At 41.3% G+C, this 25,883-nt stretch overlaps 7 protein-coding genes across 12 annotated transcripts; 2 read left to right on the forward strand and 5 right to left on the reverse strand.

Moving 5' to 3' along the window:
- Positions 1–243: 243 nt before the first annotated feature.
- Positions 244–1,635, reverse strand: LOC6500173 (lipase 3). The gene is made up of 3 exons (XM_001953057.4): positions 1,535–1,635; positions 746–1,465; positions 244–687 (listed from the first exon to the last, which is right to left on the reverse strand). The coding sequence occupies exons 1-3, from the start codon at positions 1,616–1,618 to the stop codon at positions 307–309; spliced, it is 1,185 nt and encodes a 394-aa protein (XP_001953092.3). The 5' UTR covers positions 1,619–1,635; the 3' UTR covers positions 244–306.
- A 1,200-nt stretch (positions 1,636–2,835) lies between these two features.
- Positions 2,836–3,549, forward strand: LOC6500382. The gene is made up of 2 exons (XM_001953058.4): positions 2,836–3,047; positions 3,196–3,549. The coding sequence occupies exons 1-2, from the start codon at positions 2,953–2,955 to the stop codon at positions 3,404–3,406; spliced, it is 306 nt and encodes a 101-aa protein (XP_001953093.1). The 5' UTR covers positions 2,836–2,952; the 3' UTR covers positions 3,407–3,549.
- A 393-nt stretch (positions 3,550–3,942) lies between these two features.
- LOC6500172 (mucin-5AC) lies at positions 3,943–8,464 on the reverse strand. Of its 2 annotated transcripts, none has more exons than XM_001953059.3 (8): positions 8,369–8,464; positions 7,633–7,738; positions 6,892–7,277; positions 6,365–6,763; positions 5,998–6,117; positions 4,609–5,028; positions 4,420–4,549; positions 3,943–4,364 (listed from the first exon to the last, which is right to left on the reverse strand). In XM_001953059.3, the coding sequence occupies exons 2-8, from the start codon at positions 7,718–7,720 to the stop codon at positions 4,246–4,248; spliced, it is 1,662 nt and encodes a 553-aa protein (XP_001953094.1). In that variant the 5' UTR covers positions 7,721–7,738; positions 8,369–8,464; the 3' UTR covers positions 3,943–4,245. The 2 variants fall into 2 exon arrangements, with proteins under 2 accessions (XP_001953094.1, XP_014766410.1); XM_014910924.2 differs by having other exon boundaries at positions 6,365–6,796.
- A 472-nt stretch (positions 8,465–8,936) lies between these two features.
- LOC6500171 (28S ribosomal protein S21, mitochondrial) lies at positions 8,937–9,499 on the reverse strand. Its single transcript, XM_044718257.1, has 3 exons — positions 9,383–9,499; positions 9,161–9,330; positions 8,937–9,106 (listed from the first exon to the last, which is right to left on the reverse strand). Exons 1-3 carry the CDS (start codon positions 9,414–9,416, stop codon positions 8,990–8,992), a joined length of 321 nt encoding a protein of 106 aa, XP_044574192.1. The 5' UTR covers positions 9,417–9,499; the 3' UTR covers positions 8,937–8,989.
- LOC6500383 (dnaJ homolog subfamily A member 4) lies at positions 9,470–12,703 on the forward strand. Of its 2 annotated transcripts, none has more exons than XM_044718256.1 (3): positions 9,470–9,583; positions 10,748–11,864; positions 12,057–12,703. In XM_044718256.1, exons 2-3 carry the CDS (start codon positions 10,764–10,766, stop codon positions 12,165–12,167), a joined length of 1,212 nt encoding a protein of 403 aa, XP_044574191.1. In that variant the 5' UTR covers positions 9,470–9,583; positions 10,748–10,763; the 3' UTR covers positions 12,168–12,703. The 2 variants fall into 2 exon arrangements, with proteins under 2 accessions (XP_044574191.1, XP_001953096.1); XM_001953061.4 differs by having other exon boundaries at positions 9,550–9,685.
- A 251-nt stretch (positions 12,704–12,954) lies between these two features.
- Positions 12,955–16,026, reverse strand: LOC6500170 (WD repeat-containing protein 36). The gene is made up of 3 exons (XM_001953062.4): positions 14,757–16,026; positions 14,267–14,698; positions 12,955–14,201 (listed from the first exon to the last, which is right to left on the reverse strand). Exons 1-3 carry the CDS (start codon positions 15,907–15,909, stop codon positions 13,030–13,032), a joined length of 2,757 nt encoding a protein of 918 aa, XP_001953097.1. The 5' UTR covers positions 15,910–16,026; the 3' UTR covers positions 12,955–13,029.
- Positions 16,027–17,404: 1,378 nt separating this feature from the next.
- LOC6500168 (neuropeptide CCHamide-2) lies at positions 17,405–24,434 on the reverse strand. Of its 4 annotated transcripts, none has more exons than XM_014910923.3 (4): positions 24,297–24,434; positions 20,002–20,082; positions 18,156–18,394; positions 17,405–18,093 (listed from the first exon to the last, which is right to left on the reverse strand). In XM_014910923.3, exons 2-4 carry the CDS (start codon positions 20,075–20,077, stop codon positions 18,007–18,009), a joined length of 402 nt encoding a protein of 133 aa, XP_014766409.1. In that variant the 5' UTR covers positions 20,078–20,082; positions 24,297–24,434; the 3' UTR covers positions 17,405–18,006. The 4 variants fall into 4 exon arrangements, with proteins under 4 accessions (XP_014766409.1, XP_044574193.1, XP_014766408.1 ...); XM_044718258.1 differs by having other exon boundaries at positions 24,199–24,425; XM_014910922.3 differs by lacking the exon at positions 24,297–24,434 and adding an exon at positions 21,920–22,196.
- Between the last annotated feature and the right edge of the window lie 1,449 nt (positions 24,435–25,883).

The raw sequence follows: 25,883 nt of genomic DNA on the forward strand, positions 1-25,883 counted from the left end.
GTTCGTTTTAAGCTTCTAGTGTAAGCAAGAAGATTGTCACTGCTGGTGCACTAACTGATAACAAATCTAATTATAGAACTGTATGTAAGTTAGAATATTTGCCACTTGAGTTTGCCTCGCTTAGAAGTTTGATTTGGAAGAGACACACGACTGATCGCATCGACGGCCCAACGTAAACTGGAAATTTTTTATTATTTTATTCTATTGTATATATTCTATATAATATATTGGAATAGATTCAAATAAGTTGGAGAAAGGATAGTTCTGCACTGCTCAGTTTTTTATTTATTGCTGAATCAAATAAATCTATTCGTAGGACTGCATCTGCTTCAAGACTTCGTCGTAGACATACTTCCTGGCCTCAGTGCCCCAGATAAAGTCCAAATGAGCCCATTTCTCGAATGGCACTAGGTAGTCCAAAGCCATGTTGGGGAGCTCGTCCCGCAGCTTGCGCACATCACTCACATCGCACATCCAGTCGTTGGCTCCATAGTACAACATAACAGGGGCCTTGGCATTCTTTAGCTTGTAATCCGGTGGGAAGTAGCTGCCGTATTCGTAGGGATTACGCAGGGCAGTGTAGTCGAATTTACGGAACTTCTTGGAGTTATATTCCTGGCAGAAGTGCAGATTCTGGTTGACCGAAGCTCCAGCCGGGGAAGTGGCCTTGATGTGTTCCAGAAGATCCTATAAAACACAAATTGTTAAAGTCCCTTGAAAAGATTATGAAAACAAAGAAACTCACATAGTCAAGTTGCTCGGTATCGTAGCCTCCAATCAAGAAGATTTCATTAGCACACATATCCGCAAACGGAGAATCCGCCTGGCACTGGGCGATGCCCAGATCCTGCTTAAATTGGCTGCTGGGCATGAACTCCATGGAACCGGCCAGTTCTACAATGGCATTGGGTTGACCCAAGATTGGGGCAAAGGCACGGGTCAGGGGACTCTTCATATTGCCCATATAGGCCGCAGGACCCAGGAGATGGGCAGACTTTATCTTGTCATTGTACGCGGGCTTCTCCGAAACCATCACCAAGTAGACAGTGGTGCCCTGGGAGTGACCCACATACTGCACCTGGGTCTGACCAGTCTGTGCCAAAACATAATCAATCATGGCCGGAACATCGTAGATGCCGATTTCGTTCCAGCTGAAGTTCCAGAAAATCTGCCAGAAGGTGGGCCAGTACTTGTGGGCCTTGGAGTAGGTGTTTCCTCTGGCGTTGCCCATCCACACATCGTATCCAGCATCGGCCAACATGTAAGCCAGTGATCGCTCCGGACCCATGAGCACCCAATCGGAAGATGAGCTCAGCATACCGTGCATCAGGAAAGCGACGGGACGGTTGGCGCTATTACCGGTTTTCGGGGAGTAGGGGATGCGGTGCATAGTCAGGATGTAGTTGTCATCGGTGGTCACCGTATGGCGCTCCATTGGGTAGCCATCATTCTCAATGCGTTCACCCTGAAAAATTCGAGTTTATAATAAACAGAAACTAAAACTATTTATAGTTTTCTGATTCAATTGACTTACGCAATCCGAGATGGGGCGGCTGCCAGCCAAAACCAGGCCTAAACCGACCAGAAAAATAGATGCTTTTAATGTTACTCCTCTCATAGTTCAACTATGGTCAGAAAACGTTTGTCTCCCACCTTTTATAGCGTCCCGAGTCCATTATCAATCCTCTGATAGTCACACGCAATCAGATTTATTGGTGAGCGCGGTCACAGCCCCCCCAGAAATCTTGAAGGTTTACGTATATACAAAAATTATAGATACACCTGGCTCTAATCAGCTTCTGGCTCTGATTTTGATTAAAATCGCAAGACCCTAATTTACAATCAAGGAATCCCAAGACCCCCAGTCTATCTGCTGATTCTATTATCGTTTTTCAATTATTTTGATACCTTCTAGTTTAAATTAAAAATCATATCGGCACTTTTGAAAGAAAGTTTAAAAATATTTTATATATCTGTTGGTTTATTTTTCTAAATTTCTATCCAAAAATATATTTGTTTGTTTTTTAATTATAGCCTGTTATAAAGGGAATCCCCCTAGTAGAAGGTTGAAGCGGACACATCCACTGGATCTTATGCTGGAGGCGGATACGGAGTGGAGGATACGGAGGCGGATAAGCTGCTTTCATTAATAGACTGGAACTAACTTTAGTAAATGTGGCATTTAAGTCACTACTGTGAAGGAACAGACACACTATATACAACAAAACTTTCGTAAAATGTGGCATTTAACCCACTTCTGCGAAGGAACAGACACTCCAATTTTATGTATAACACAAGAGATATATTATATCTCACACCTTCCTTATTGCCAGGCATCCACCCAACATTTAATTATTGTCCTTTTCGCGGACAGATTATAAATAAAAGTACTACTGAATTACAAAAAAAATTATAATACCCTCTGCAAGGGTATAATAAATAAAAATAAAGGGTATCCCCACACTTAATCCTTATTATTTCTCATATCATGATTACCCATATTTTTTCACCTGCAAATTTTGGCCAAAAGATAAAGCCTATTAATAGAAAAGGCGATTTCGAATGAAAACAATGGCAAAAAAAAAAATGGCTGACCTCAACAGCCATCAACATGTTGCTATGGCTTCTAGCAACACGCAACATAGAGTCAACAGCACCACCTACAAATTAAGTCGTAAATTTTCACTCATTAGTGGCACAGATCCTGTATAAACTGGGGCCACAAAATCCGGACGAGGATTATTGATTTATGGTGGCCACATATGATTGGTCTGTGGAATGGTCAAATACACGTATTCCCTAAGCTCGCTGCCCTGACAACGCGACCAAAACATTGCCAAGGTCCTGGCTGTAACGCTTTAAGGATGTGTTAGGACACCATTAGTCGCTGGTGACAGTTGAACCCGTAAAAGAGACAAGTTGTGCAGCAAATCATAGAGAAAATTTAAGAAAATGAAGCACCAACAAGTTGTGGTCGACTACTGGACCATGTTAAAGACATCTGGTCTGTGCCTATTACTAGCCCTCTGCGGATTTGTACTTCTTAAGTAAGTAAATGGCTTAAATAAAGTTTACAGTTGGCAAATTGATTCATTTTATTAATTAATAAATAACTAATGTTAAGCTGAGCCAAACCGTAAAAAAATATCCTGTTCAAAATGAATCTTTTCTTACGAAACTTTTCATGTTTTTCAGAATGGTGCAGACCATTTTCTGGCTGCCAGGACATCTTAAAAAGAACCAGCTGCGTCTCGAAGAACTGGCCAAACACTATGCCAAGGACATCAGCGCAGAAGAACGGGCCGAAATAGAAAAGCTCTTCAACGCCAACGAGCCACTGACAGATGAGCGTCTTAACCAATTTCTAAACAAGCCAGAGGAAGTCGAGCCCAAAAAAGACCAGTGATTAATTAAAAAATCAGAGATTTTTGTCATATTTATATGTATATTGAGTGTATAATCGATAATTCTTGATACAGGTTCTAGTTCTTATATGCATATTGTATGTAACTCGCAAAACAATCAATCAGTTAACCAATCCATCAATAATGCATGCAATGCTCAATTATTTGGGGGAGAAAATATAGTTTAATAACTATTCACGACTGCCGCTCGTCTTTGGAGCGCTTTTAACCATATTTGCTACTGATATAGACGGACTCAGAGCCCATTCCTGCTTCAATCGGTCGCCGCGGACGTTCATCGATTTCGCCAGCGACCTCTCAACCTCAACCTCAACCTCCCATTGTATCTAACTAACAAACTCATATCAAATATAAGCAAGTGTGCCAATTCGTATGAATATCTTGGACATACGCATATAGATAATCTATTTTAATTTTAAAAGCTCAAAGGGGCGCAAGTCTCTCTCTTCAGTTTTATTTTCATTTGATTTGGTTCGGTTACTTTGGTTTGACTTTTATGAATACGTTTTGATTTTTCTTATCGTACCGTAAGTGTAAAAGGATTTTATCTTTATCGTTCTCTGCCTCTGACTGACCAAAAATATCACGAGAGTATTTTGCTATATTACACGTAGGCTAATCCGTTTAACCAAGTGGAAGGTGCCAATCGATCTAGTGAACTTAGGCCAAGTATAATTAATATTTATATGATTAAAGTTCCGAGAGAGCGCCTCCCCAGAGTAGCGCCGATCAGTGGATATATGCCATTAGCTGATGCGGATTATGCGTGTTAACGTATTATATAGGGCTTTGCAATAATCTGACAACTCTCGATATAACTCTATTGGCTTGGGGTATGCATTGGAAGCCTGTAAAACGGGTTGGCCAAATTAACCCGCGCCGCCGGCAGAAGCTCCGGGTGTTCGGTCAAGGTGTCCGATAATGCGCTAAGCAGAACTCCTGAACAAACAAAATAATTAAATAAATTTTAATGTTTTTTAATTAATTTACTTACTCAAAACTTTCTTTTGCAAGTCTAGGGGTATGACACCCATGTTGCCCTCACGCTCCAGAAATTCTGTTAGCTTCTGCAACTCCATTTGAGCCTCATCAGAGCCGTGCGATAAGGACTGAGCAAACATTACCTAGAAAGAATTTATTTAATTTAAAACCAATAATAAATATATTAACCAGAAATACGTACTTTTGCTAGCTTGTACAGAATCTCCTCCAAGGAATACTCATTGTACAAGTACTCTACAATCTTAGCTCGTCCCTCATCATAATCATTCAGGTCCTGTTGAGCCTCATTGTCCAGCACTTTGATCTTGTTCCAGAAACTGAAGCTGTCAAAGTTCTTCACCGGTAGTGCTCCGACTCCGGCAATAATTCTGGATTCGGGGTCCAAGGCGTGTACTTCTGGGAATGGTTTTTCCGTGGTGGTGCTCGTGGTCGTCGTGGTTGTAGTGGATGTGGTTGGAGGAATGGTGCTGGGCGGACTGTGCCGCTTTAGCTGATTCTGGCGAACCTCTTCCGGAAAGATGCGATTGGCGTAAGATCGTTGCAGGAATTCAATGCCAAGACGAATATCTTGTAGGAATTTCAGAGCGTTTTCACGGGTAATCTATGGATAAAAAAAAATCGATATAAAAATATGACTCATATTCTCAGAATATCGATGAAATAAAACCGGTTTAATTTCATAAAACGCAAAGATACAATAATCATTTAAGAGAACTAGTAAACTTCTCTCTCTCAAACTAAGGAAAGTCAAACAATTGATGACAAAGAGAAACTAACAAATGATTAAATGGAAATTGCACAAATATATTGCTATATTTCAAACCCTACTACGGCAGCTTTTGTTTAATTCCGAACCCCCCGATAAGATAAACAAATGAAAACAAACAATCTAATCGTGAAATAATTTGCCGGCACAGGCGGTTTCGCATATAAAAAGGTCAGTACGGGCAACTACAAAATCAGTTCGTGTTTAACAACCAAAGAGATCAGATCTCCTTATCCTAATCATAAAACTTGAAAAAAATAAAAACTTCTATACAAGATGTGTCATAAAAATAAGGAGGAGCAGAAGTTCCAATGCGGAATGCACACGGAAACTACAGATGAAAATAATCGAAAGTTTGGAAAGTGCCCCTGGAGCCAAAAAAAGATGATGCAGGAGCAAGAGACCCCAAAGTTTGAAAAGTTTCCATTTGGACACCACGGTCATCATCACCACCATCACCGTGGCCACCACCACCACTGTTTTCCTCCGCCACCGCCACCAACCCACTGTCACCGCTCTCACTACTTTTCCCACTTCTGTGGACCACCACCACAGCGCCATCATTGTGGAACTCCAATTATAATGACTCCTCGCTTTAGTCATTATTATTATGAGGCAATGAAAGATTAAATAAATTATGAAATAAGTAATTTAATCATGAAACTCAATATTGAAATTAGGCCACGAAATTTCGATTAATAAAATTTGCTAACTGAAAAATATATAAACCATACAATAAAAAACATATTTTCCACAAAGATAAAGGAGAAAATAGTCTCAATATTTTTATATTTAATAACTTACCACCTTGCCTTGAACCAATTCCTCGACTGCCTTTACCACGGCCGTTTCATCACCAGTCCAGAAAATATACTGAGCCATGTCGAAGGATGAATACTGACCATTTGGACTTTTCAGCAAACTCTGAACGGGGTAAAAAAAATTAAAAGAAATTATATCATTATAATCTTATCTAATTTGCAACTATTTTGGGTAATAAGAATGATTTTAAGTATTGAGCCAATTAGTTTATGTCTTTAAATCTTTCAATTTTCTCCAAATTTTTAACCCGTTAAGCCAATCTTTTATCAATTTTGGTTAAGATTTATTCCAGTTTTGCCAATTTTGAATTTTGAATGTATCTTATTGTAGCTGATTTTTGCGTGAATACCTTGGCATTCATCTTTGACGAACTGGATCTTCGCTCCGTGGTGCGAGCCACAACATCGAAGACAATATCTCCGATGGTCTCTTTGTTGGCATTGGGATGGCTTGGCTTGGGCTTAGGCGGATTGAGAGCAGTCAGTTCGGTTTCAGCCACTTCTCCAGCTGGATCCTCGGGATCTGCCGGTTCTCCAGCCACGTCCACTTCAGCCTTTGGCTCGGATTCTTCCTCTTCTTCTGCTTCTGCTTCTGCCTCTGGCTCCTTTTCCGCTTCTGGCTGAGGTTCCGGTGGTGGAGCTGGCGTCGTTGTGGTTGTAGTGGATGTTGTGGTGGTGCTCGTAGTTGTGGTTGTTGGCAGAACCTCAGGATTTTGACCGAAAGCTAGACGAGCAGCTCCGTAAAATGCCTGTTGATTTTTGGGTGGTTTCGTGGATATACACTTGGATTTTGCAAAAGATACATTTGGAGTTTACCAGGCGTACAAGCGCTCTACGGACAGCGGATTTACGGGGTTATGGGGTACAGGGGACCTACCTTGGAGTGTGCCGTTGGCTCCACCACGGTCTTAATATGGGTTTTTGGCTCCTCCAGCTGGGATCGTTCGCCCTCCTCCTTTGACGTAGCCGTTGTGGTTGTGGCTGAAGTGCTAGTGGTGGTGGTAGTCGAAATCAGAGGCGTAGCCACCTCCAGCTGTCGCTCCAGCTCGGTCATAATGCTTGAATTGGGGTTCTGGCCAGACTCTGGAGCGGCGGCCACCTCCTCGACGCTTTCCTTTGTGGTGGTGGTGGTGCGGGCGGTGCTGCCATCTTGCTGACGTTTGGCCAAGACTGTGCCCGGTTCGTTTCGCAACTGGTCAAGCTCACTCACATCGTCCTCGATCTGGGGGAACACGCTATCTCCACCGTTACGTTTGGAGGGATCTGTACAAGAAAAAAAATGATTAGAAGCTTCATAAGGATTTATTAAATAATGTAATATCCACCAAGCCTATTGTATAAGGGATGATTACATTTTGATGGGAATCCTTTTTGGCACACAACTAACTACATATGTATATACTAAAAAACACTTAAAGTGCTCATAAATATTATTTTATTTCAACTGCCTTGGACAAACGCAAAGTTAGATTTAAAAATACCCCAAAAGAATGGAAAGATACCCGATTACAAAATCAATCAATCTCTTTCCAAAACATACAAGAAAATTTGCATATTAAAAACGCAAAAGGAGGAGCAAAAGCCGAAAGCCGAAGGCAGAAGAGGAAGTGGTACTCACTGTAGATGTAGGGCAACAGAGCCGGATAGGCGTGGGCCATGCAGATACTGGCCAAAAGGAGGACGGCCACCAGATTGTTTGCCGCCATGCCGTGTAATCCCAGGATCTGAAAGTGACACACGATGTAATTCATTTGATTAGTAGCCAAGATTCGATTACACTCACACACTGGCTCGACAAAGAAAATGTAAAATGAAAGGAACCTAAAAAGGAAGCGCAAAACCAAACACAAACAAGGGGCCTGAGAACCACATACATACATATGTAAATCACGCTAAAAATAACGCAAGAAATCGATAAGGCAACAACAAAGCGGCCAAAGTAAGGCATTCAAAATAAAAAAGAATATAAATGGCCAAGCAACACAACAAATGCGAATTGAAAACCTGCTCTCTATATTGCAAACACCCCCCCACACACACACACACTCTCAAGTGTGAATTGAGTAAATTGGCCGCATAAGCGAATTATCGATGCATTGGGAAAACACTTAAGCACGTTTGGGATTCCTCGGTATTGAAGGGCCACCGGAGACTTGCTCAAGTATTCTGCAGGATGGCATGGACAAATCTTCACACACACACCAGCACTATGACATTTACAAAAAAACAAGAATTATTTTGATCCTTTAAATGCCCAAAAAAGTATGCTACATATTTTTTAAACTGTACTTTTCGTGTTAATTCAACAATTGACAAAACTTTTGTGAATGAAGAGCAGCTCTGGGAGTTTTTACCTCTCTAAGTTACAGCTGTGAGTTAATGCGAAATTCTAAACGCGTCCTGTCCGTTTGAGTATTCAGAACCAAGTACCGTCAGAAAACGGATGCCTTACATTCGGAAACTTTCTCACTCGCCAAGAAAGCTTTAAAAAGCTTTTTAACCCATTGGTCCCAACTTGTCCATAATAATTCTGTTGAAACAGGTCAGGCAAGAAATAAAAATTATAAATAAGCTCGTAATCAATTAACATACTTAAATTTTAAAATATAATTACATTGGGATAATATTTTCAGTAAATTTGTCGAAAAGATAGATGTCTTGATTAGATGATTGCAATTCAAAGAATATTTTTGTAGCAATTGAATATAGAATCTAAGAAAACATTAACTTATATCTTTAGTCTTAAGTTTGATCTAAAATAAAAATATATACAAATTTAACCCCAAACCAAAATACTTTTAAAAATAGACCCGGCTTCAAACTCTTTGAAGTCTTGTCCTGATATTTTCCTATGTCTCTATTATGGCCCTTGATCCTTCAATCGACTTAATCTTTGTTAGACAACTCATAGTCAAACAAACCTTTTCTTAACAAAATGTACAGATTTTATTGGAAAAAAACTCTTATAACAGCGACTAACTGCATCCTGGGAAAGGTTCGACGCGGTTTTTGCGAAGGACGAACTGAATCTTGCGATTCATATCCTCGTTGTAAATCGCCTTACATTTCTCAAAGTTTATCCTGCGGCGAACCTGAAATACTTCAAACAATGAGTTAAAGTTTATGGAAATATTTTTAAACCCCACCTGGTAGGGCTTCTCGTAGAAGCGAGTGCGACGGAACTGGTCCAGAAGTTCCTCCTTTCCCAAGACGCGGTTCAGAAGTCGGCAGGCCTCCTCCACGTTATTATTTTGCACGAGAACAGTGCGGGCCAGGAATTGCGCGTGCCTCATGTCAGTTTTTTTATTTATAAATGCTAAAAGAGTGTTAATTAAATAACCAAGTTGCCGCAGAATAGTGTTACCGACTTGAAGAGCTGAATATATGGCGGAATTTGCCCATATTTGTACCGTAAAAACGACAAATTTCGCGATAGTTGCGACAGATGGTCGCACTTTTAGGGGACCGCGAATGGTCACTCTTTTTTCCCGTGCCCAGCCGCACACGTTTTCCAAGTTTTTTTCTTCAATTCGGAGCGTGGTGTAGTAAGCTGTTAAAAAGTATTCAAAGTAAATTAAAATTTTTGTATAAAGTGTAACTTCAAGGAACCTAGCTAGAAAAGTCCATTTAGTCCTATAAACACACGACACCAATTCTAGACGCAGAAAAAGGTAAAAAATAGATTTTGCACATTTCGCCTTGTCGCTACGAAAAAAAAAATTCCCGTGTCTGTGTGTGTATGAGTGTACACACTTCCTTTTCCCCCATTTTTTTCATCTCATCTCGTTAAGTAATCGCCGATAATTGTTAATTCTATGCCAGACACAATTTTCCTACGAATTGACGTTTGTAAAATCGATGGAATCGCTTGGATTTGCTCTTTGCCTTTGTTCTGGCGAATTCTGACGCAGCGTCTTGCGCGGCACATGTTGGTACCCATACATGCACAATATATACACTTTATGTGCGAATATGCTTCGTGTGCGCCCAACTTTCTTCGATATAAATATAATTGGCAAGGCGTTTTTCCTTTGATGCAAATCAATAGACAGTTCTTGAATTCAATTTTTTTCCAAGTGTCTGCTGGCTGCCCTTTCTCCCCTGGCCTCTCTCTGTCTGTCTCGTTCTCCTTTCTGCCGTTTTTCATTATCGCTCTCTCTGCTTTGTGGTCGCCGTTCGTTACCAGGGCTACGTGAATCTGACGAAATTTTCTAGAAACTATGGGTTTCTGTGTGTATGCGAAAGAGATGGCCAGGTAGCAGTGGCGGCGGTGGCGGAGTGTGTCGTCGCGGGGGACGAGGAGTGTCAGCTGCTCGATGTATTGAAATAGGCGGAAAAAAGTTCTAGAAATTCTGTTGAAAACGTCGCACTTATTTTCGCACACGCTCGACGGTGGGCTGACCTTGAAACCAGGGCTCGGGCCCGGAAGCAAAGTCCCGCCTACGGCCGCCCCCACGGACGCACTGAGCGAAAAAGTCCAGCAATAATGCAAATTCAATGACTTGTCATCAAGAGTCAGCAGAAACCAAGAAGAATTATTTCACTTCATAATATATTTGAATTTATTTGTATTTTAAAGATTAGTTGAATAAAAAATAAAAATTAATCACCAATTAAGGGCTTTGTTATTTCTGATCAGCAAATAGTAGGAGAACATGACAGGGGCTCTTGAATATTAAAAAATAAATCAGACATATATTAAACAGATTGCTACAACAACGTCTATTTTTCAGTTAAACAGCGGAAAATATGGTGAAGGAAACTGGCTATTACGATCTTCTGGGCGTGAAGCCCAATGCCACGCCCGACGAGCTGAAGAAGGCCTACCGGAAGCTGGCCCTCAAATACCATCCCGACAAAAACCCCAACGAGGGCGAAAAGTTCAAAGCCATCTCGCAGGCCTACGAAGTACTGTCCGATGCGGACAAGCGCCAGGTGTACGACGAGGGCGGCGAGGCGGCGATCAAGAAGGGTGGAGCCGACTCCGGAGACTTCAGGAATCCGATGGACTTCTTTGAGAAGTTCTTCGGCGCCGGTTTCGGAGGTGGCGGCGGCGGTCGACGACGAGAGCGACGCGGTAAGGACGTGGTGCATCAGATGTCCGTGCAGCTGGAAGAGCTCTACAACGGGGCGACCCGCAAGCTGCAGCTGCAGAAGAACGTTATTTGCGACAAGTGCGAGGGTAGGGGAGGCAAGAAGGGCAGCATTGAGAAGTGTATGCAGTGCCGTGGTAATGGTGTGGAGACCCGTGTCCAGCAGATCGCTCCCGGCATCATGCAACACATCGAGCAGGTGTGCCGCAAGTGTTCCGGATCGGGCGAGACCATTCAGGAGAAGGACCGCTGCAAGAACTGCAACGGCAGGAAAACGGTGAGGGAGCGAAAGGTACTGGAAGTCCACATCGAGAAGGGTATGCGGGACGGACAGAAGATTGTGTTTACGGGCGAGGGTGATCACGAGCCGGAATCTCAGCCTGGCGATATTATTATTCTGCTGGACGAAAAGGAGCACGCGACGTACGCGCATGCCGGGCAGGATCTGATGATGAAGATGCCGTTGCAGCTGGTGGAAGCCTTGTGCGGCTTCCAGCGGATTATCAAGACCCTGGATGACCGCGATCTGATCGTGCAAACAAATCCCGGCGAGGTTATTCGGCACGAGATGACAAAGTGCATCAACGAGGAGGGCATGCCCATTTTCAAGAACCCCATGGAGAAGGGCACACTGATCATTCAGTTCGAGGTCATCTTCCCCGAGACGATCAATCCGGCAGTGGTGCCCGCCCTCAAACAGTGCCTGCCCCCGGCGCCGGAGGTTGACATTCCAATCGATGCAGAGCCCACTGTTTTGGTGAGTACCAGGTTCAAGTGTAATAGTTGCATAAACACATTGATTACCTAATTCGTTGTTATTGGCGTGACGAGTCGGTGTATACTATAAGCCATATAAGGCTACTCGTCAGGCCAATGAAAGGTCTGGCTTTGTTTACAGTTTCCCGTAAATCAGACTTACTAATATTTGAATTTCTCTCCATTCCCATAGGAGGACTTTGATCCCAAGCAACGGCGTCAGCAGCACCAGCGCATGGCCTACGATGAGGACGATGGCGGCTATCAGGATGGCCCCCGTGTCCAGCAGTGCACATCGAGCTAAGCGCCTAGCCGAGTGCTGGATTCCACTCTTCCCCCAAGGTCCTATCCAAAATGCAGTAATAATATGCAACCCAGCTCCCGGAAAACGTAAACTGCGCTTGCAATGGCCGAAGAACTCTTAAGAAATCGTAAAGCACCCCCCAAAAAACAACCCACATAACACAACCACTTAGGAAACCCAACCAATCGAGATCTAAAGTTATTTCATGCAAGCTACGATATTTAGGTATAAATCAATGGAAACTTATCAGATATATGCACTATGTCTATAACGAGTGGTTGTTCGAAAACCAATGAGAACATTTTTCATTTCGTTTATGTTGCGTTTGATTGTCAAATTGTCAAATCGAAGAATCGAAAGTCGAAAACTGAAACTAAACTGAAACCGCAAATCAGCCGCCACTAGAACCGTATCTAAAGTCCGCGCCAGCGAACGCGTCTAGGATCAAGTTTAAGTTATTTAATTCCAGCATAAATAAAAGCGTTAGTTTAAACGGATATAAAAATAAATAATTAATACACTATTTGAAATTGAAATGTCTTTTCTTCTCTCTCTTGAGTTTCCTTTTTTTGGTGATTATTTTCGTATCAGTTGTCCAGTCATCGGAACTCTGATTCACCATCGCCTAATTCCAGCTGGAGATATCAGCTCTATATAAATATAAAACGGGGGTATATAGTTTAAATTTTTATCAGGGATTAGATAAAAAAGTAGGAAAATGGAATTGGTTTTAATCACTCAATTGAGGACTTCAAAAGAATCATTTCTTAATTAAAAAACTTCATGATTAAAATATTTTGTAAATTTATTTACAAAAATTCAAGGACGCAGCTTCAAATGTAATTGCAACTATTCTCTTAAACTAATGCGCAAAGTTTCGAAGTGCCGCCACAACCCCCGTCCCATAAATAAGCTTCTCCTCCACCCGCTGCCATGCATCCTCCTGCACTTTGGAGACACTGCGTAGCGCCTTCACCAGTTCCGGAGAGTCAGTGAGCCCCAGGCCGTGCGATCTCAGGAAGACACTCAAGTAGGACTGGGCCAGCTCGAAGTTGTGGTTGCTCCCGAACATGAACTCGATCATCTTGATGAACTGCAGCATGGCGAGCAGAGTGCCGCCAGCGTCGGGGTGCATCGACTTAATTTCAAAGTCTACCATCGAAGGACCCAGCTGAGTTATGTGTTGGACAGCCGGAGCGTAGTCTCCGCTGCTAGCTGTTTGCTCGAGCAGTTTTCCGAAGGCAGTCAAGTTATTTAAAGTGGTGGCCTGGCGGAAGTGAGAACCATCCTCCGCTTTGTGACCATTTTCCACGTCGAAGCGCAGCTCCAGACCGGAAACGGTGGGCAGGAAGAATGGCGCCTGCTTGGGAGCCTTGGGAGGGGCTTTCGGCTTGTTGCGCTGCTTAATGAGTTCCAAGTCGAGGAGGTTTTGCCAACGAGAGGCAGCCAATCCGGACAGCGTAATAAGCTCCTCCGACAGCTGGCTTGGTGTCTCGTATTTGGCATCTACTAGTTCCCCTTCGTCAGCATCTTCGTCGATCTCCAGCTCTTGCAGGCAATCTTCCAGCTCCAAGGCATCGCACACCTTGGTGGGCAGTCCCACGTATGGGGCAGGCTCGTTAGGATCGATGGAGCGCAAGGATACCTGATTGAAGAGAGTTTTGTTGGCCCACAGATAGACTCCCAGCAGATTCACGTGAGCTGTGGCCAGAAAATCACCGTTTGGGGACATGGTGAGTGACACGCAGGGACGCTCCACCCGGAACTGATCCACCATGTAGGCCGAGGGTATGTCCCACACCTTGATCGTGGAGTCCATGGCGGCTGTGATCAGCCAGCGACTGTCCGGACTGAAGGTCATGTCGTTCAGCTTGGCCGTGTGACCCGAGAACTTGCGCACTATCACCCGTGTGTGCATGTCCACGACGAACACTTTGAAAGTCTCCAGACCGATGGCCAGCATGGAGCTCTCGCGATGTTGCCGCATCAGGGCAATGCCGTCTGCCAACCGGAGAACGGCTAGGGGCTTGTCAACTGAAATGAATTTAATTTAAAGGACATTAGTATGTCACAGTTGGAGTGAGAGCCGGAGAACTCACCCTTTCCTTTAAAAGGCCAGAACTTGAGCAGGCCCTCGGAGCAACCGGAAATGACGCACTGGTTTAGATTGTCAGTTGCCAGGCCACGGACTGCCATCTTGTGGCCCGGAGAACCATAGCTGGCCCGATGAATGCCCGACTGGATGTTGAAGCGCTCAATGTCGCCACTGCTGTAGCCAATGATCGCGAAGTTGCCGCAGTGCGTCAAAACGATGCATGTGGTCTCGTTGAGGAAGTTTGTGCGATTTTTGTTTTGGAATTGCTGCGGCACTAAGCGATGTTGGCCCATGCGGTTCTTGTCGAATGTCCATGTGGTGGTCTGGATAATGCCAGTATGAATGGCGGCGATGTTGTCCCACTCCTTCTCCCGGGTGGTGTCCGAGGTGAACTCCACAATGGGCGGCATAATGTTCTTGTCGTACTGGAAGCGATCTACAAGAAAAAGAAGGAATTAAGCTGAGGACATGGGGCAACTATGGTCTCTACTCACTCTTGGTTTTTGTGGCCTTGGGATTATAGCTGGCGCGGCCCATGCTTTTGTTCAATGACTCGGATAGGGTGGAAAACACTCTCAGAGTGCTGTCTTCGCCAGAGGAAAGTATCGATACCCCCGAGTTTCCATGGTAACGGATGCACAGGGGCGGTTTCGTGTGTCCCTCTCGGATCCTCAGCTGCCTGGCTCCACCGTCTGGCATATCGAACACGAATAGCTTCATCGAGTTGTCCGGCGAGGTGGTGAAAACAACCGGCTCGCTCGGCAGGCAAATAGCGGTGGTAACCTGGTCCTCGTGGGCATGCAGCTGTCCGGCTAGCTTTCTCTCCTCCAGGTTCCAAAAGGCCATGTACCCATTGCTGCAGGCAGACACCAAAATAGGGGGTCCGTCTGTTCTAAACGCCAGACTGGTGACCTGACCCCAGTCCTGCTTAAAACCCATCAACACCTCGTCAAACTTTAGGTTGATGAGTTGAATGGATCCATCGCCATATCCCACTGCCACCACATCTAAAGCTGGAGCAGTTTCAATGCAGGTTATCCTGCTCTCGTGGTGGTTCAAGGTACAGACCACGGTGTTCTTTTTGATGTTCAGAATTTTTAGCTGTCCTTGCTGGGAGCCCAGCACTATCTTGTTGATGTAGGTGGGCGGATGGGCAACAGCCGTGATCTTGAACTCCTCAATCCGAAATGGTACTTCCAAATAGACATCCTCGGTGGGAATGCTCCACACTCTCAAGACATTGTCTCTGTCTATGGATATGAGGCTAGATCCAAAGGGGAGAAGTAGGTGGACATCCTTCTGATGGCCTCGGTAGACATGTCGAATGTGCTTGCCCGCCCGCCACGCATAGATGCACTTGTTGCTGGCCGTGTAAGTATGCAGGCGATCGGTAGCTAGTGCCGTGATCTCATCCGGATGCAGACCGCTCACATGCAACAGTCGTAAGTGGCTGGCGGTGTACACTTGGAAGGAGCGTCCGATGCAGGTGATCAGCAGCGTGTCCCGGCGGCGCTGGACGTACCGCGTTACTGCTGGAACCTGGTTGCTCACATAGCCCAGCGCTCGATTTCGTCGGAAGATGCGACTGCTCTCCTTAAATGCTCCGCGAGACTCGACCTCCTTTTCTTCTGCCTGCAGGTGAGTCATTTTTCCTGTGTTTTAGTCCGCTTTTTCTAAATTTTAATATTTATTCACGGTTTAAACATGTTAAATGTTTACGAAGCACGTGGGGCATTAGAGATGGGTAGATATGCGATGGTGGGTAGCTGGGTATTTAATACTTTAGGTGCATATGGTCACACTAAATTTAGTTTGAAAATTCATAAAAATATTAAAATATTTTGTTAGTAGGTTTTGATGCAGACACACAATCGATCTAGACATCATTTAAGGTATTCCGCTCAAGAATCGGATGGAATTTGGAAATGAAAAAGCCATAACTTGGGGTCATATAGCCCATCCTGCTTCGCTCTTCATTTTTGAAGGGGATCCCCCAGAGAAAGTAACAAAAAAAATGAAACACCATTTTGTTTCTATTTTGATGTAGAATGATGAGAAATCAATCCACAAATCGTTTAAGGTATTCCGCTCAAGAACCGGATAAAAATTGGCCAAGATATGGCAATCGCTGGGGGCCACATTGTCCTTCCATGCATTTTTTACAATGTTGAAGGAAAATTGACATAAAATCTAAAAAAAATTACTTTCCTAGATTTTGATGCAGAATAATGAAAAATCAATCCACAAATCGTTTAAGGTATTCCGCTCAAGAATCGGATAAAAATTGGCTAAGATATGGCAATCGCTGTGGGCCATATTGTCCTTCCATGTATTTTTTACAATGTTGAGGGGGATCCCCAGGAAAATTGATATAAAATCTAAAAAAAATTACTTTCCTAGATTTTGATGCAGAATAATGAAAAATCAATCCACAAATCGTTTAAGGTATTCCGCTCAAGAATCGGATAAAAATTGGCTAAGATATGGCAATCGCTGTGGGCCATATTGTCCTTCCATGTATTTTTTACAATGTTGAGGGGGATCCCCAGGAAAATTGATATAAAATCTAAAAAAAATTACTTTCCTAGATTTTGATGCAGAATAATGAAAAATCGATCCACAAATCGTTTAAGGTATTCCGCTCAAGAATCGGATAAAAATTGGCTAAGATATGGCAATCGCTGTGGGCCATATTGTCCTTCCATGCATTTTTTACAATGTTGAGGGGGATCCCCAGGAAAATTGACATAAAATCTAAAAAAAATTTCTTTCCTAGATTTTGATGCAGAATTATGAAAAATCGATCCAAAAATCGTTTAAGGTTTTCCGCTCAACAATCGGATTATAATTGGCCAAGATATGACAATCGCTGGGGGCCATATTGTCCTTTCATGCATTTTTTACAATGTTGAATGGGAGCCCCCAGGAAAATTTATATAAAATCTAAAAAAAAAATGTTTTCCTTGAATTTGATGGAGTATGATAGGGAATCGGTCTACAAATCGTTAAGGTATGCCTCTTAAGAATCGGATGTCTATTGGCAAAGATATAGCCTTCCCTGTAGTCCATATGGCCCTTCCATAGATATTAATGTTTTTATAGTTACTATTCTAATGTTTTTTAATAAAGAATCACTCAAACGTCAAATTTATTATGCTTTTTTTAGCAGATTAATTGTTTTATTTTACCGCGCGTCTCTTTATAAATATAAAATTTGATTAACATGTTTGTTTTTTGCTAAAATATACAACACACTTATAACATTTAACATACATATTTCACACAGTTTTTCGATGCCACACGCATCGATTTATAATCTTGGAGTAAGTAGTAAGTTCTTGTTTAAATTAAAATTAAAACTACATATAGTCTTTCGCTTTCCTCGTTAACAACATAAATAAAATGTAGTGTAAAATCATTAAAACACACTCTCATTGCCATTTTCTTCGATTTATTTTCCATCGTGTGCTTATTATTTCCATAATGTTATTATAATTATTTTTTTTGCACTGAAATCCTTACCAGCCCCTAAAAATTTCAGTTTTTTTTAGTTTAGCAGGAAAATGGTTTGCTTTTTGGTAGACATTTATGAAAAATTTTATACAAGTTGCGAAAGTTAACATTCGTTAGTCCATGTAGGTATTTCTGCTGATTTTATTGTGGCTCTTGATCTTAAGGTATGTGGAGGTGTTTTCTGTTGCTGTGTGTTTCTGTGAAGGTAGAGAAGTGTATGATGTTCCGGAGTTAGTTTAAAGCGTTCATTTCGCCGGAGTTCGACAGAGGGTAGTCCAGTTCACCCAATCGGGGGGATGGTCGGCGGGGTCGATTAAACTGAAATACAGACGAAGGAGTTAAAATGTGACTATCCGTAAATCCCACACGGCATCTCTTACCCAAGATCTCATAATTTTGTAGAGCACCTGGCGGGCGGGATAGTCATTAAATTCGGCCTCGGGTGGTACAGAAAGAGCCTGTTCATTTGGCGCCATCATGGGCATTAGACCATTTGGTCGCAAATAGTCCTGCTCCTGACCGCTGTTGGCTATTTCGCCCACGCCTGTTCCGGATCCAGAGCTCAGAGAGCGCTTGCCATGTCCACCGTAACACACATGGCCAAAGGCCTGGCAACCCTCTGCAGAAGGATTGAAAAGTGAATTAATTAAACAGAGATGACTAGAGGTGAGACTTAACGGCTAAATCAGTGTCCAATATTTATCAATAAGTCCAGTTTTTAATTTTATTTATTACTTAGATACATTAATAAAATACTATATCTAAACTTTAAAAGTTTCCCAACTGAATTTAAACTTTTTTGGAATAATTGGTAATTTATTGGAAGGTTTTTGGAATAAATGGTACTTAAGAATATATTCTCCTCGTAAAAGAATAAAATTTTTGACCGATATGCTAGATAGGCTCTTCTAGAACGGAAAAAAAGTATTTCATTGCCAATGTCCTAGTAATCGATTTTGGGCAGCACCGCACCACTCTCCACTCCACACCCTAGCCTTTGCATTTCCCAACGCACCACCCTAAATGTGTCCCCCTCAGCATTAGTTCCTACTGAATATGGTCCTGTGACTTGGAATTACTGCCGAAATCTTTAATCGCTAGTCAAAGCTCAAGAGAGACATCCGGCGATAACATTTGACCCCATGACGGTTCAGTTTCGTTTTGTTTGTGTGCCTTGTCTGGCGGTGTGTGAACAAACTTTTGACATTCTGCTATTTTTGAATTTCCGCCCACACGGGCGAACATAAATTTTACTGTTGCACACTTGGGAGTTGTCCTTGACATCCCCAAACCTTGGAAAAATGTAAAATGAAGCTAGAAGGATAAGGCAATTTCTTATGCTCTGCAAAATTATGGTGTTTTGTAACAAGGCCGTTTGAAAAAGCTTATCTGTTTATACGGTTTCCATTTGCAGAGTATCTGTGTTTCATATTTATCCCATTTTTCGTGTACCCGCTTGGGGAGCCGTAAATAAGTTAACTGGTCCTACTCTTAAATGCTCTTTCAAAGGCAATCAAATCGAAAAGTTTTAGTAATTGATCCTGATGGGGTATCTGATAGATATCCAATTAAGCTCACGCATATCCCACTGGCCTATACCTTGAATTGCTTGGTCTTCTCGTCGTGATTTGACATTGAAATTCATATTTCTTTATTCTAGTACATAACTTGCTCGCATGGCTTGCAAGTAGCAAGGATACGGAAATTGCAGCCCAGTACGACCCTTTGTTGATGCCACTTAAAATTTCCGCAGCTGGGAAAACAAAGATGTCAGGATGCTACTACCATGCTTGTCAGAATGGCAACCACCTTTGTTTGTCTTGCATTTAATGCAACAATTGATGCCGTCCCCAAGGCAAACGATGCCGGCGCACGACACCCATTTATGGCTTTGTTTTTCGCGTATAAATTTAATGAATATTTCATGACAACTTCACGTGAACATATGCATCTGGAGCGCTTTAAAGGTATTGATGTGTGCCAATTGCACACGGAAAAAATGTTAATTTAAATAAAATTATATAAGCTTATAAAATCAACGAGAATATAAATGAATTGATTTAATAAACGTGGTGCATAAACATTGTTAGGTATTCGTTTTACGTTTTTTATTTCCGTTTTTAGACGGGCATACTTAGATGTTTTAAATTTTTATGTTTTTAGTATTTATATTTACGCCTATTATCAAAATTTAATGTAACAATTATACATATATAAAGTACTCACTTTTCGCTTGGCTCTGTTGGGCGGCCAGGACCACGGTGCAGATGACAACCAGCAGCAAAGAAATTGTGGATTTCATGTTACCTGGAATAGAGTAAAAAAGGGAATCAGCGCCTGGGATAAAAGCACGAGCACCTGTTGAGGTCTGGACCTGACAATGCTATTTGCCCCAGGGCGCTGCCGCGCTAATTAGGAAATCAGAGCACAGCGCAACGAGTGAGTTGAAATCGAATCTGGGTTTCATATGCGTTTAGGTAGCTAATCCTGGGCCGAAAACTTTGAACTATGATTTATGTAACGCCCACGCAAACACAAAGACAATTAGCCGAACGTGTGTGTGGCATAAGGGTAAAGTTCCAGAAATGTTTCTTCACTACGTGCTTTGAATTTTGCATTTCTTGGGTTCTTCATAAGCTTGCCGACATTTTGCGCCGGAATATTCAAAGGTATAAGATAAGTCATTTAATTTGCCGGAGTCTGCATGAATTTCCCACTTAGTAAATGTGAGGCCAGAACCCAAATTAAACCGATTAAAATTTGGTTACAGCTGATGCCGAACGGCCCATCAATCATACGCCGTGTGTGCGTAATTGGATCCATGTTTATTACACGGTGCGACAGTGAAAAAACACTTGTGAAACGAGATAGTGTAGGTTGTTAATCTGGTCGAAGAGAACTCAAAAATATTTTTTTTATATTTTTGGAACCCTCCAATTTTTTTTTATTTAAAAAAAAACCGTTTTTCGGGACTTTTTTGCGCTTAAAAATTCCTGAACGCGTTTTTTTCAACCGATTTCAAAATTTTCGGTGTTTTTCAATAGTTAAATGTTGTAGCTTTTGAAAAAAAAATATATCTTCGATTTTGTTGAACAAAAAGGACAAAATTTTTACACCTGAAACTAAAGTTTTCGACTTTTATTCGTGTTTTTCGGATTTTGATGCCAGTTTTTCGGTAAAACTTACTAAAATTCTGTCATGTTTGCCACATATCAATGTTGTCTTATTCATTCTGAATAAAACGAGACAAATTTCATCAAAAAATAATGAAAATTGGTGAAGTTATAACGCTTTTCCCAAAAAAAGTCAATTCAACCTTGCGTGCGCTCCGGAGTACCTGTGTGTATAAGTCAGGAATATGCTCTTCTTCTTATAGTGCTCCCAGGGTTTTATTGACTTTTTTTGGGAAAAGCGTTATAACTTCAACAATTTGTATTATTTTTTAATGAAATTTGTCTCGTTCTATTCAGTATTATTGAGCCAATATTAATATGTGGCATAAATGACAAACTTTTTGTCAGAAGAAAGCAATATACTCTTATTTTTATACACATTGTACCTCCGAAGCGCCCGCTAGGTTGAGTTGACTTTTTTTGGGAAAAGCGTTATAACTTCACCAATTTTCATTATTTTTTAATGAAATTTGTCTCGTTTTATTCAGAATGAATGAGACAACATTGATATGTGGCAAACATGACAGAATTTTAGTAAGTTTTACCGAAAAACTGGCATCAAAATCCGAAAAACACGAATAAAAGTCGAAAACTTTAGTTTCAGGTGTAAAAATTTTGTCCTTTTTGTTCAACAAAATCGAAGATATATTTTTTTTTCAAAAGCTACAACATTTAACTATTGAAAAACACCGAAAATTTTGAAATCGGTTGAAAAAAACGCGTTCAGGAATTTTTAAGCGCAAAAAAGTCCCGAAAAACGGTTTTTTTTAAATAAAAAAAAATTGGAGGGTTCCAAAAATATAAAAAAAATATTTTTGAGTTCTCTTCGACCAGATTAACAACCTACACTATCTCGTTTCCCAAGTGTATTTCGTTTTTTTTTTTTTGTCGCACAGTGTTATTAGCCACTGAACCGGGTCGCGTGTCGCACTCAACTGCAGTTCCACTGGGAAGCTGCTTCAGAAACTCACCTTAATCCGGCTGATTAGCTGATTCGATCTCGGATTTTGTGCTATATGTAGGGCAGTTTTTTTTTCTACAGGATTATCAACACTATATTCGATTTGAATTAATTTTCTAATTAAAAGCTCGTAAGATGGGTACTATATAATCACAGATATGGTGGGGCGGATGTTTTTTGCCAGTTCCACTTGGTATGGCAGCAATTCCACCAGCCGAAATCCCGTGCTTCCAAACGCGATTTCACATTTTCAAGCTCCCGCCAGCGACTGAGACCGATCTTTGGGTGCGCAGTGTCTATATGCCACATTTGAATGGAATCTCGGCCTGGGCCTGTGCCCCCCTTGCTGATAAGCGGCGATCTCTTCCGTAATCTCCACGCAATCCGTGTCACGCGTACTCACTCCCACAGCTTTTCCACCTCTCGCTTTCCCATTTCCATTTTTTCCATCGAGCCTTCCTACGCGAGCTTCAGCCGATCCGCGGACTATTTTCAGTCGCTGGTCGAGCTAAATTTATGACCAGCCGATAAGTGCAAATTAATATGTAGAGCGCTGCCAGTGACAGCGCCAGCGCCAGTGCAGTAAAAAAATCAACCCAATAAAAACAGGCACCCACGCCTGCAAAAACAATAACAGCAGCCTCATTTCATGAGCAAAACAATTTATACATAATAATTATTGTTTACCAAGGCGCAGGGCAGTGGCAACACTCGACCCTAGGGCTTATCAATTTTCCCAGCTATTTAGCTGTTAAAATAAAGCCTTAATGAGCTGTTGCTGCCACAACTCTTTGCTGACATTGTCACTAATAAGCCATAGTCCATGGAGATTGCGAGGGGTATAAATCGAATTTCGAAAAATTTCCACAGGTGCTGGGATTCTCGTTAAATTAAATGAATGCACTGAAAAAATGAGGCGGTCCAGGACATGAAAACCTAATATATTTACTATAAACCCGATCTGACAATAGTTAATTTCTTTCTAATGATGCTCATAAGCAAGTTTAAAGGGCATTTAAGTTGAAAATATATATTTTTTATTCGATTTTTTTTAGTGAATCCCCAATACAAAGTTCACGGACAGCCTGCTGATCGGTTTCCGTGTGAAATTTTCTAATCTCCAGCTGATTATTTGATGAAAGACAAAGCAAACAGCTGCTAACCAGGTCATCCCATGGAAGCGTGCCTTTGGCACAAATCGTTTCAAATCGAATCAGATTATTAAAGGAGCGATAAAGCCATTCGGGGCAATAGTCTGAACAACAGATTAACTTGAGTAAGTCGCCTGGAAAGGGAACTCAATCCAATTCAAATTAAAACTGACTTCAAGGAAGGTCAAGACTTTGAGCTGTTTTTCGTGGCCAACGAGCCCGCAGACAAGTTGAAAGTTAAAAGTCTACTCTAACATGAAGTTTACTAGCAGACGTCGTTGACTATGAGATGAGCTTTGTAAACGATAGAACGAGTCTCATACTTTTTCTTTTAACCTGTAAAACACATTACTTGCATAAGTCAATTAAATCTTGATTGAAGCCTTTCCAGCAAGACAATAAGGCCTAATTGTATCCTTTGGGAGCCATTGCAACTTTGCAAAAAGAGCATCCATCTCATGTCAGAACGAAAAGGCTTCACAAAAAGGAAATTGACTTTAAATTTCTCACAAGTTAATTTTCCTCAACAGCAACAAGTTTCGTCAGTGAGTTTTCCTGCTCCAAGGATAATGCATGATTTATACAGCTGTAGCATTTTAACATCCTCGTCAGCAAGATGAGCAGCGTTTGCTAGTTTTAGCCTAGGAGGCGATGGGTATCGCCTCTGGCTTTTTAGTGGGAGTTATTAAAAATATATCAAAGCGGATAAGGAAGTCAACATAGGCCACCCACTGAAGGCTGCACCCTCCATAATTATGGCCTGCAATCTACTTTGATTCAATTAGATTAGACAAATAAACAAAGGCAGCTGGAGCACAGCAAAATCCCTGAGGGCATCAGCAAATTAATTGACCAAGAACAAGGCCTAAAAATTAATGCAAACAAATGTAGAGTAAAATGGGAAGTCTTTTAAATTTTAGAGGAGGAATATTTTATTAAATATGAATATGAAACCTTAACGTCTTTTTTTAAAGATGTCAGTAAAATTAAAAAAAAGGAAATAAGATTTTGCCAACAAAAACTGGAACACATTTCTTTTGAAACTCTTTGAAAATATAAAATATGCGCCTTTTTAGGCTTTTATTCTTTTTCGAAAATCTACTTTGCAAAGAGATACAAAATTTGTCCAACTACTTACCCATATTCACAAAACGAACACTAAACCGTTTAGACCAATGCTTTTTTAATGAATATGACTGTTTAATCTGCACTTAATGAGCTTGTGTCAACACCTACTTTCACTTCACTGGTAAATTGCTGGGCAAAACAATTGTCTTGTCTTTCGTCCGGGTCGTCCTGGTCCTCGTCCTTGCCGGGTGGTTAACTTTTGTAGCCGCTGTTGCTGCTTTTTGACTGCAAGCCAGAGTTCTTTTGCTGTCGCCAGAAGAGAATCGGCCGGCTTTATAGCTGCAGCACCACAGCTCGAGTGTGTGGGTGGGTTGGGGGTCGAGTGGGTTACTTGATGGCAATGCGAGAGTGTGTGTGTGGGCTGAAGGCTGCCAACCAATCAGGAGCCGCTAAAAAACCCGAGTGCCACCCGAAGCTGTTGCCCAGAAGTATGCAACGATATTTTCAGGCTTTTGAAATTCATTTTCTGCGTGGGCACAGAAATGCCAGTTATGGACCGGAAAAGGGCAGGAGAGGTGGTAAATTCGCATTTGGGGAACGTCAAATTAGTAGCGCGCTCAGATTTATTTGCTTCACTCCTCCGGCGAATTGACGGATGTGAATGAATTTCCATCACAGGCCAGTCACAAGTGGCTGCTGACGTAGTTGCCATAAACGCCTTGGACCCAGGGCCCTCTGCCCCTAACCAATAGCCGCACCCATTGCCCAAAGCTGTATGTTACCCGAAAAGCTCAATGAATTGATTATGAATTATGAAATCCAATGTTTCATTTTTATACGAAGTTTGTAAATTGATGGGTTGATTAATTAGAAAATTAAATTAGTAATAATTTTATCATTAAATCAAGTTCAGCAAGAAGAGAAAAAAAAGAGAATAAAACTAAAAAGAAAACCTCTTCCGCCGTTAGAGGTTAGGTACTATATATAGTTTGATTATAGAAAAATAAAAATAAGAAAATAGGGAGAATTGTTCTCTGGCCACCATAAACAAATGAACTGAAACAGTCCATGACAAGGATAACGCTTAAAAGTAATGATACATTCTATGTAAAAATACGAGTTTATACATAATTTTAATTTACAAAACTCAAAATATATACAAGGTAATAAAAGGTAAAAGGTTAAAAAGGTAATAAGAAAATCAGAAGAATAAATGGATAAGGAAGACTAACAGGATCAAGATTATCCAAATTTTTATTATGATGTAATTAATTATATAAGTTTGATTATAGATAATAATAAATTAATAAAAAAAAGAAAATAAGGAGAATTGTTCTCTGGCCACCATAAAAAATTGAACTGTAACAGCCCATGCCAAGTTAAATAAAAAAAATGATTAATGCTTAAAAGGGAGAAAAATCAGAAAATCAGAAAAATAAATGGATGAGGACGACAAAAAGGATCAAGACATCCAAGTTTTTATGAAGAATGAAAAACAATAAAATAAAAGTCTAAAAATAAATAGTTAAAATTTTGATTATATATATTTATAAATAAAAACAATGAAATAAGGAGAAATGTTTTCTTGCCACCATAAACAAATGAACTGAAACAGCCCATGACAAGTTAAAATTTAAAAAAAAGTTTTGTGCCAGCTCCATTCAGAATGAAATAAATTAAAATAAAAAATAAAAAAGAGAAAATAAAATAGACCGATGTGTCTAGGACTGAGTCCTATAACTAAGTGAAATGTTA

Source organism: Drosophila ananassae, chromosome 2L (assembly GCF_017639315.1).
Source record: "Drosophila ananassae strain 14024-0371.13 chromosome 2L, ASM1763931v2, whole genome shotgun sequence".
Classification (NCBI taxonomy): Eukaryota; Metazoa; Arthropoda; class Insecta; order Diptera; family Drosophilidae; genus Drosophila; species Drosophila ananassae.

Bases quoted from the DNA above. Each gene is read 5' to 3' on its own strand.
- LOC6500382 (XM_001953058.4), top strand. From the start codon at position 2,953: ATGAAGCACCAACAAGTTGTGGTCGACTACTGGACCATGTTAAAGACA. The intron at 3,048-3,195 runs GTAAGTAAATGG...CATGTTTTTCAG, and splicing joins TGCGGATTTGTACTTCTTAA to AATGGTGCAGACCATTTTCT.
- LOC6500168 (XM_044718258.1), bottom strand. The intron at 18,395-20,001 runs GTGAGTACTTTA...ATCCTTCTGCAG, and splicing joins CCAACAGAGCCAAGCGAAAA to AGGGTTGCCAGGCCTTTGGC. The intron at 18,094-18,155 runs GTAAGAGATGCC...TCTGTATTTCAG, and splicing joins ACAAAATTATGAGATCTTGG to TTTAATCGACCCCGCCGACC.
- LOC6500173 (XM_001953057.4), bottom strand. From the start codon at position 1,618: ATGAGAGGAGTAACATTAAAAGCATCTATTTTTCTGGTCGGTTTAGGC. The intron at 1,466-1,534 runs GTAAGTCAATTG...CGAATTTTTCAG, and splicing joins GCCGCCCCATCTCGGATTGC to GGTGAACGCATTGAGAATGA. The intron at 688-745 runs GTGAGTTTCTTT...TGTGTTTTATAG, and splicing joins ATACCGAGCAACTTGACTAT to GATCTTCTGGAACACATCAA.
- LOC6500383 (XM_044718256.1), top strand. From the start codon at position 10,764: ATGGTGAAGGAAACTGGCTATTACGATCTTCTGGGCGTGAAGCCCAAT. The intron at 11,865-12,056 runs GTGAGTACCAGG...CCATTCCCATAG, and splicing joins ATGCAGAGCCCACTGTTTTG to GAGGACTTTGATCCCAAGCA.
- LOC6500171 (XM_044718257.1), bottom strand. From the start codon at position 9,416: ATGGGCAAATTCCGCCATATATTCAGCTCTTCAA. The intron at 9,331-9,382 runs GTCGGTAACACT...ACACTCTTTTAG, and splicing joins CCATATATTCAGCTCTTCAA to CATTTATAAATAAAAAAACT. The intron at 9,107-9,160 runs GTGGGGTTTAAA...GAAGTATTTCAG, and splicing joins TCTACGAGAAGCCCTACCAG to GTTCGCCGCAGGATAAACTT.
- LOC6500172 (XM_014910924.2), bottom strand. From the start codon at position 7,720: ATGGCGGCAAACAATCTGGTGGCCGTCCTCCTTTTGGCCAGTATCTGC. The intron at 6,118-6,364 runs GTATTCACGCAA...TACCCCGTTCAG, and splicing joins CGTCAAAGATGAATGCCAAG to AGTTTGCTGAAAAGTCCAAA. The intron at 4,550-4,608 runs GTACGTATTTCT...AATTCTTTCTAG, and splicing joins TTCTGTACAAGCTAGCAAAA to GTAATGTTTGCTCAGTCCTT.
- LOC6500170 (XM_001953062.4), bottom strand. From the start codon at position 15,909: ATGACTCACCTGCAGGCAGAAGAAAAGGAGGTCGAGTCTCGCGGAGCA. The intron at 14,699-14,756 runs GTGAGTAGAGAC...TTTTTCTTGTAG, and splicing joins CAAGGCCACAAAAACCAAGA to ATCGCTTCCAGTACGACAAG. The intron at 14,202-14,266 runs GTGAGTTCTCCG...AATTCATTTCAG, and splicing joins CTGGCCTTTTAAAGGAAAGG to TTGACAAGCCCCTAGCCGTT.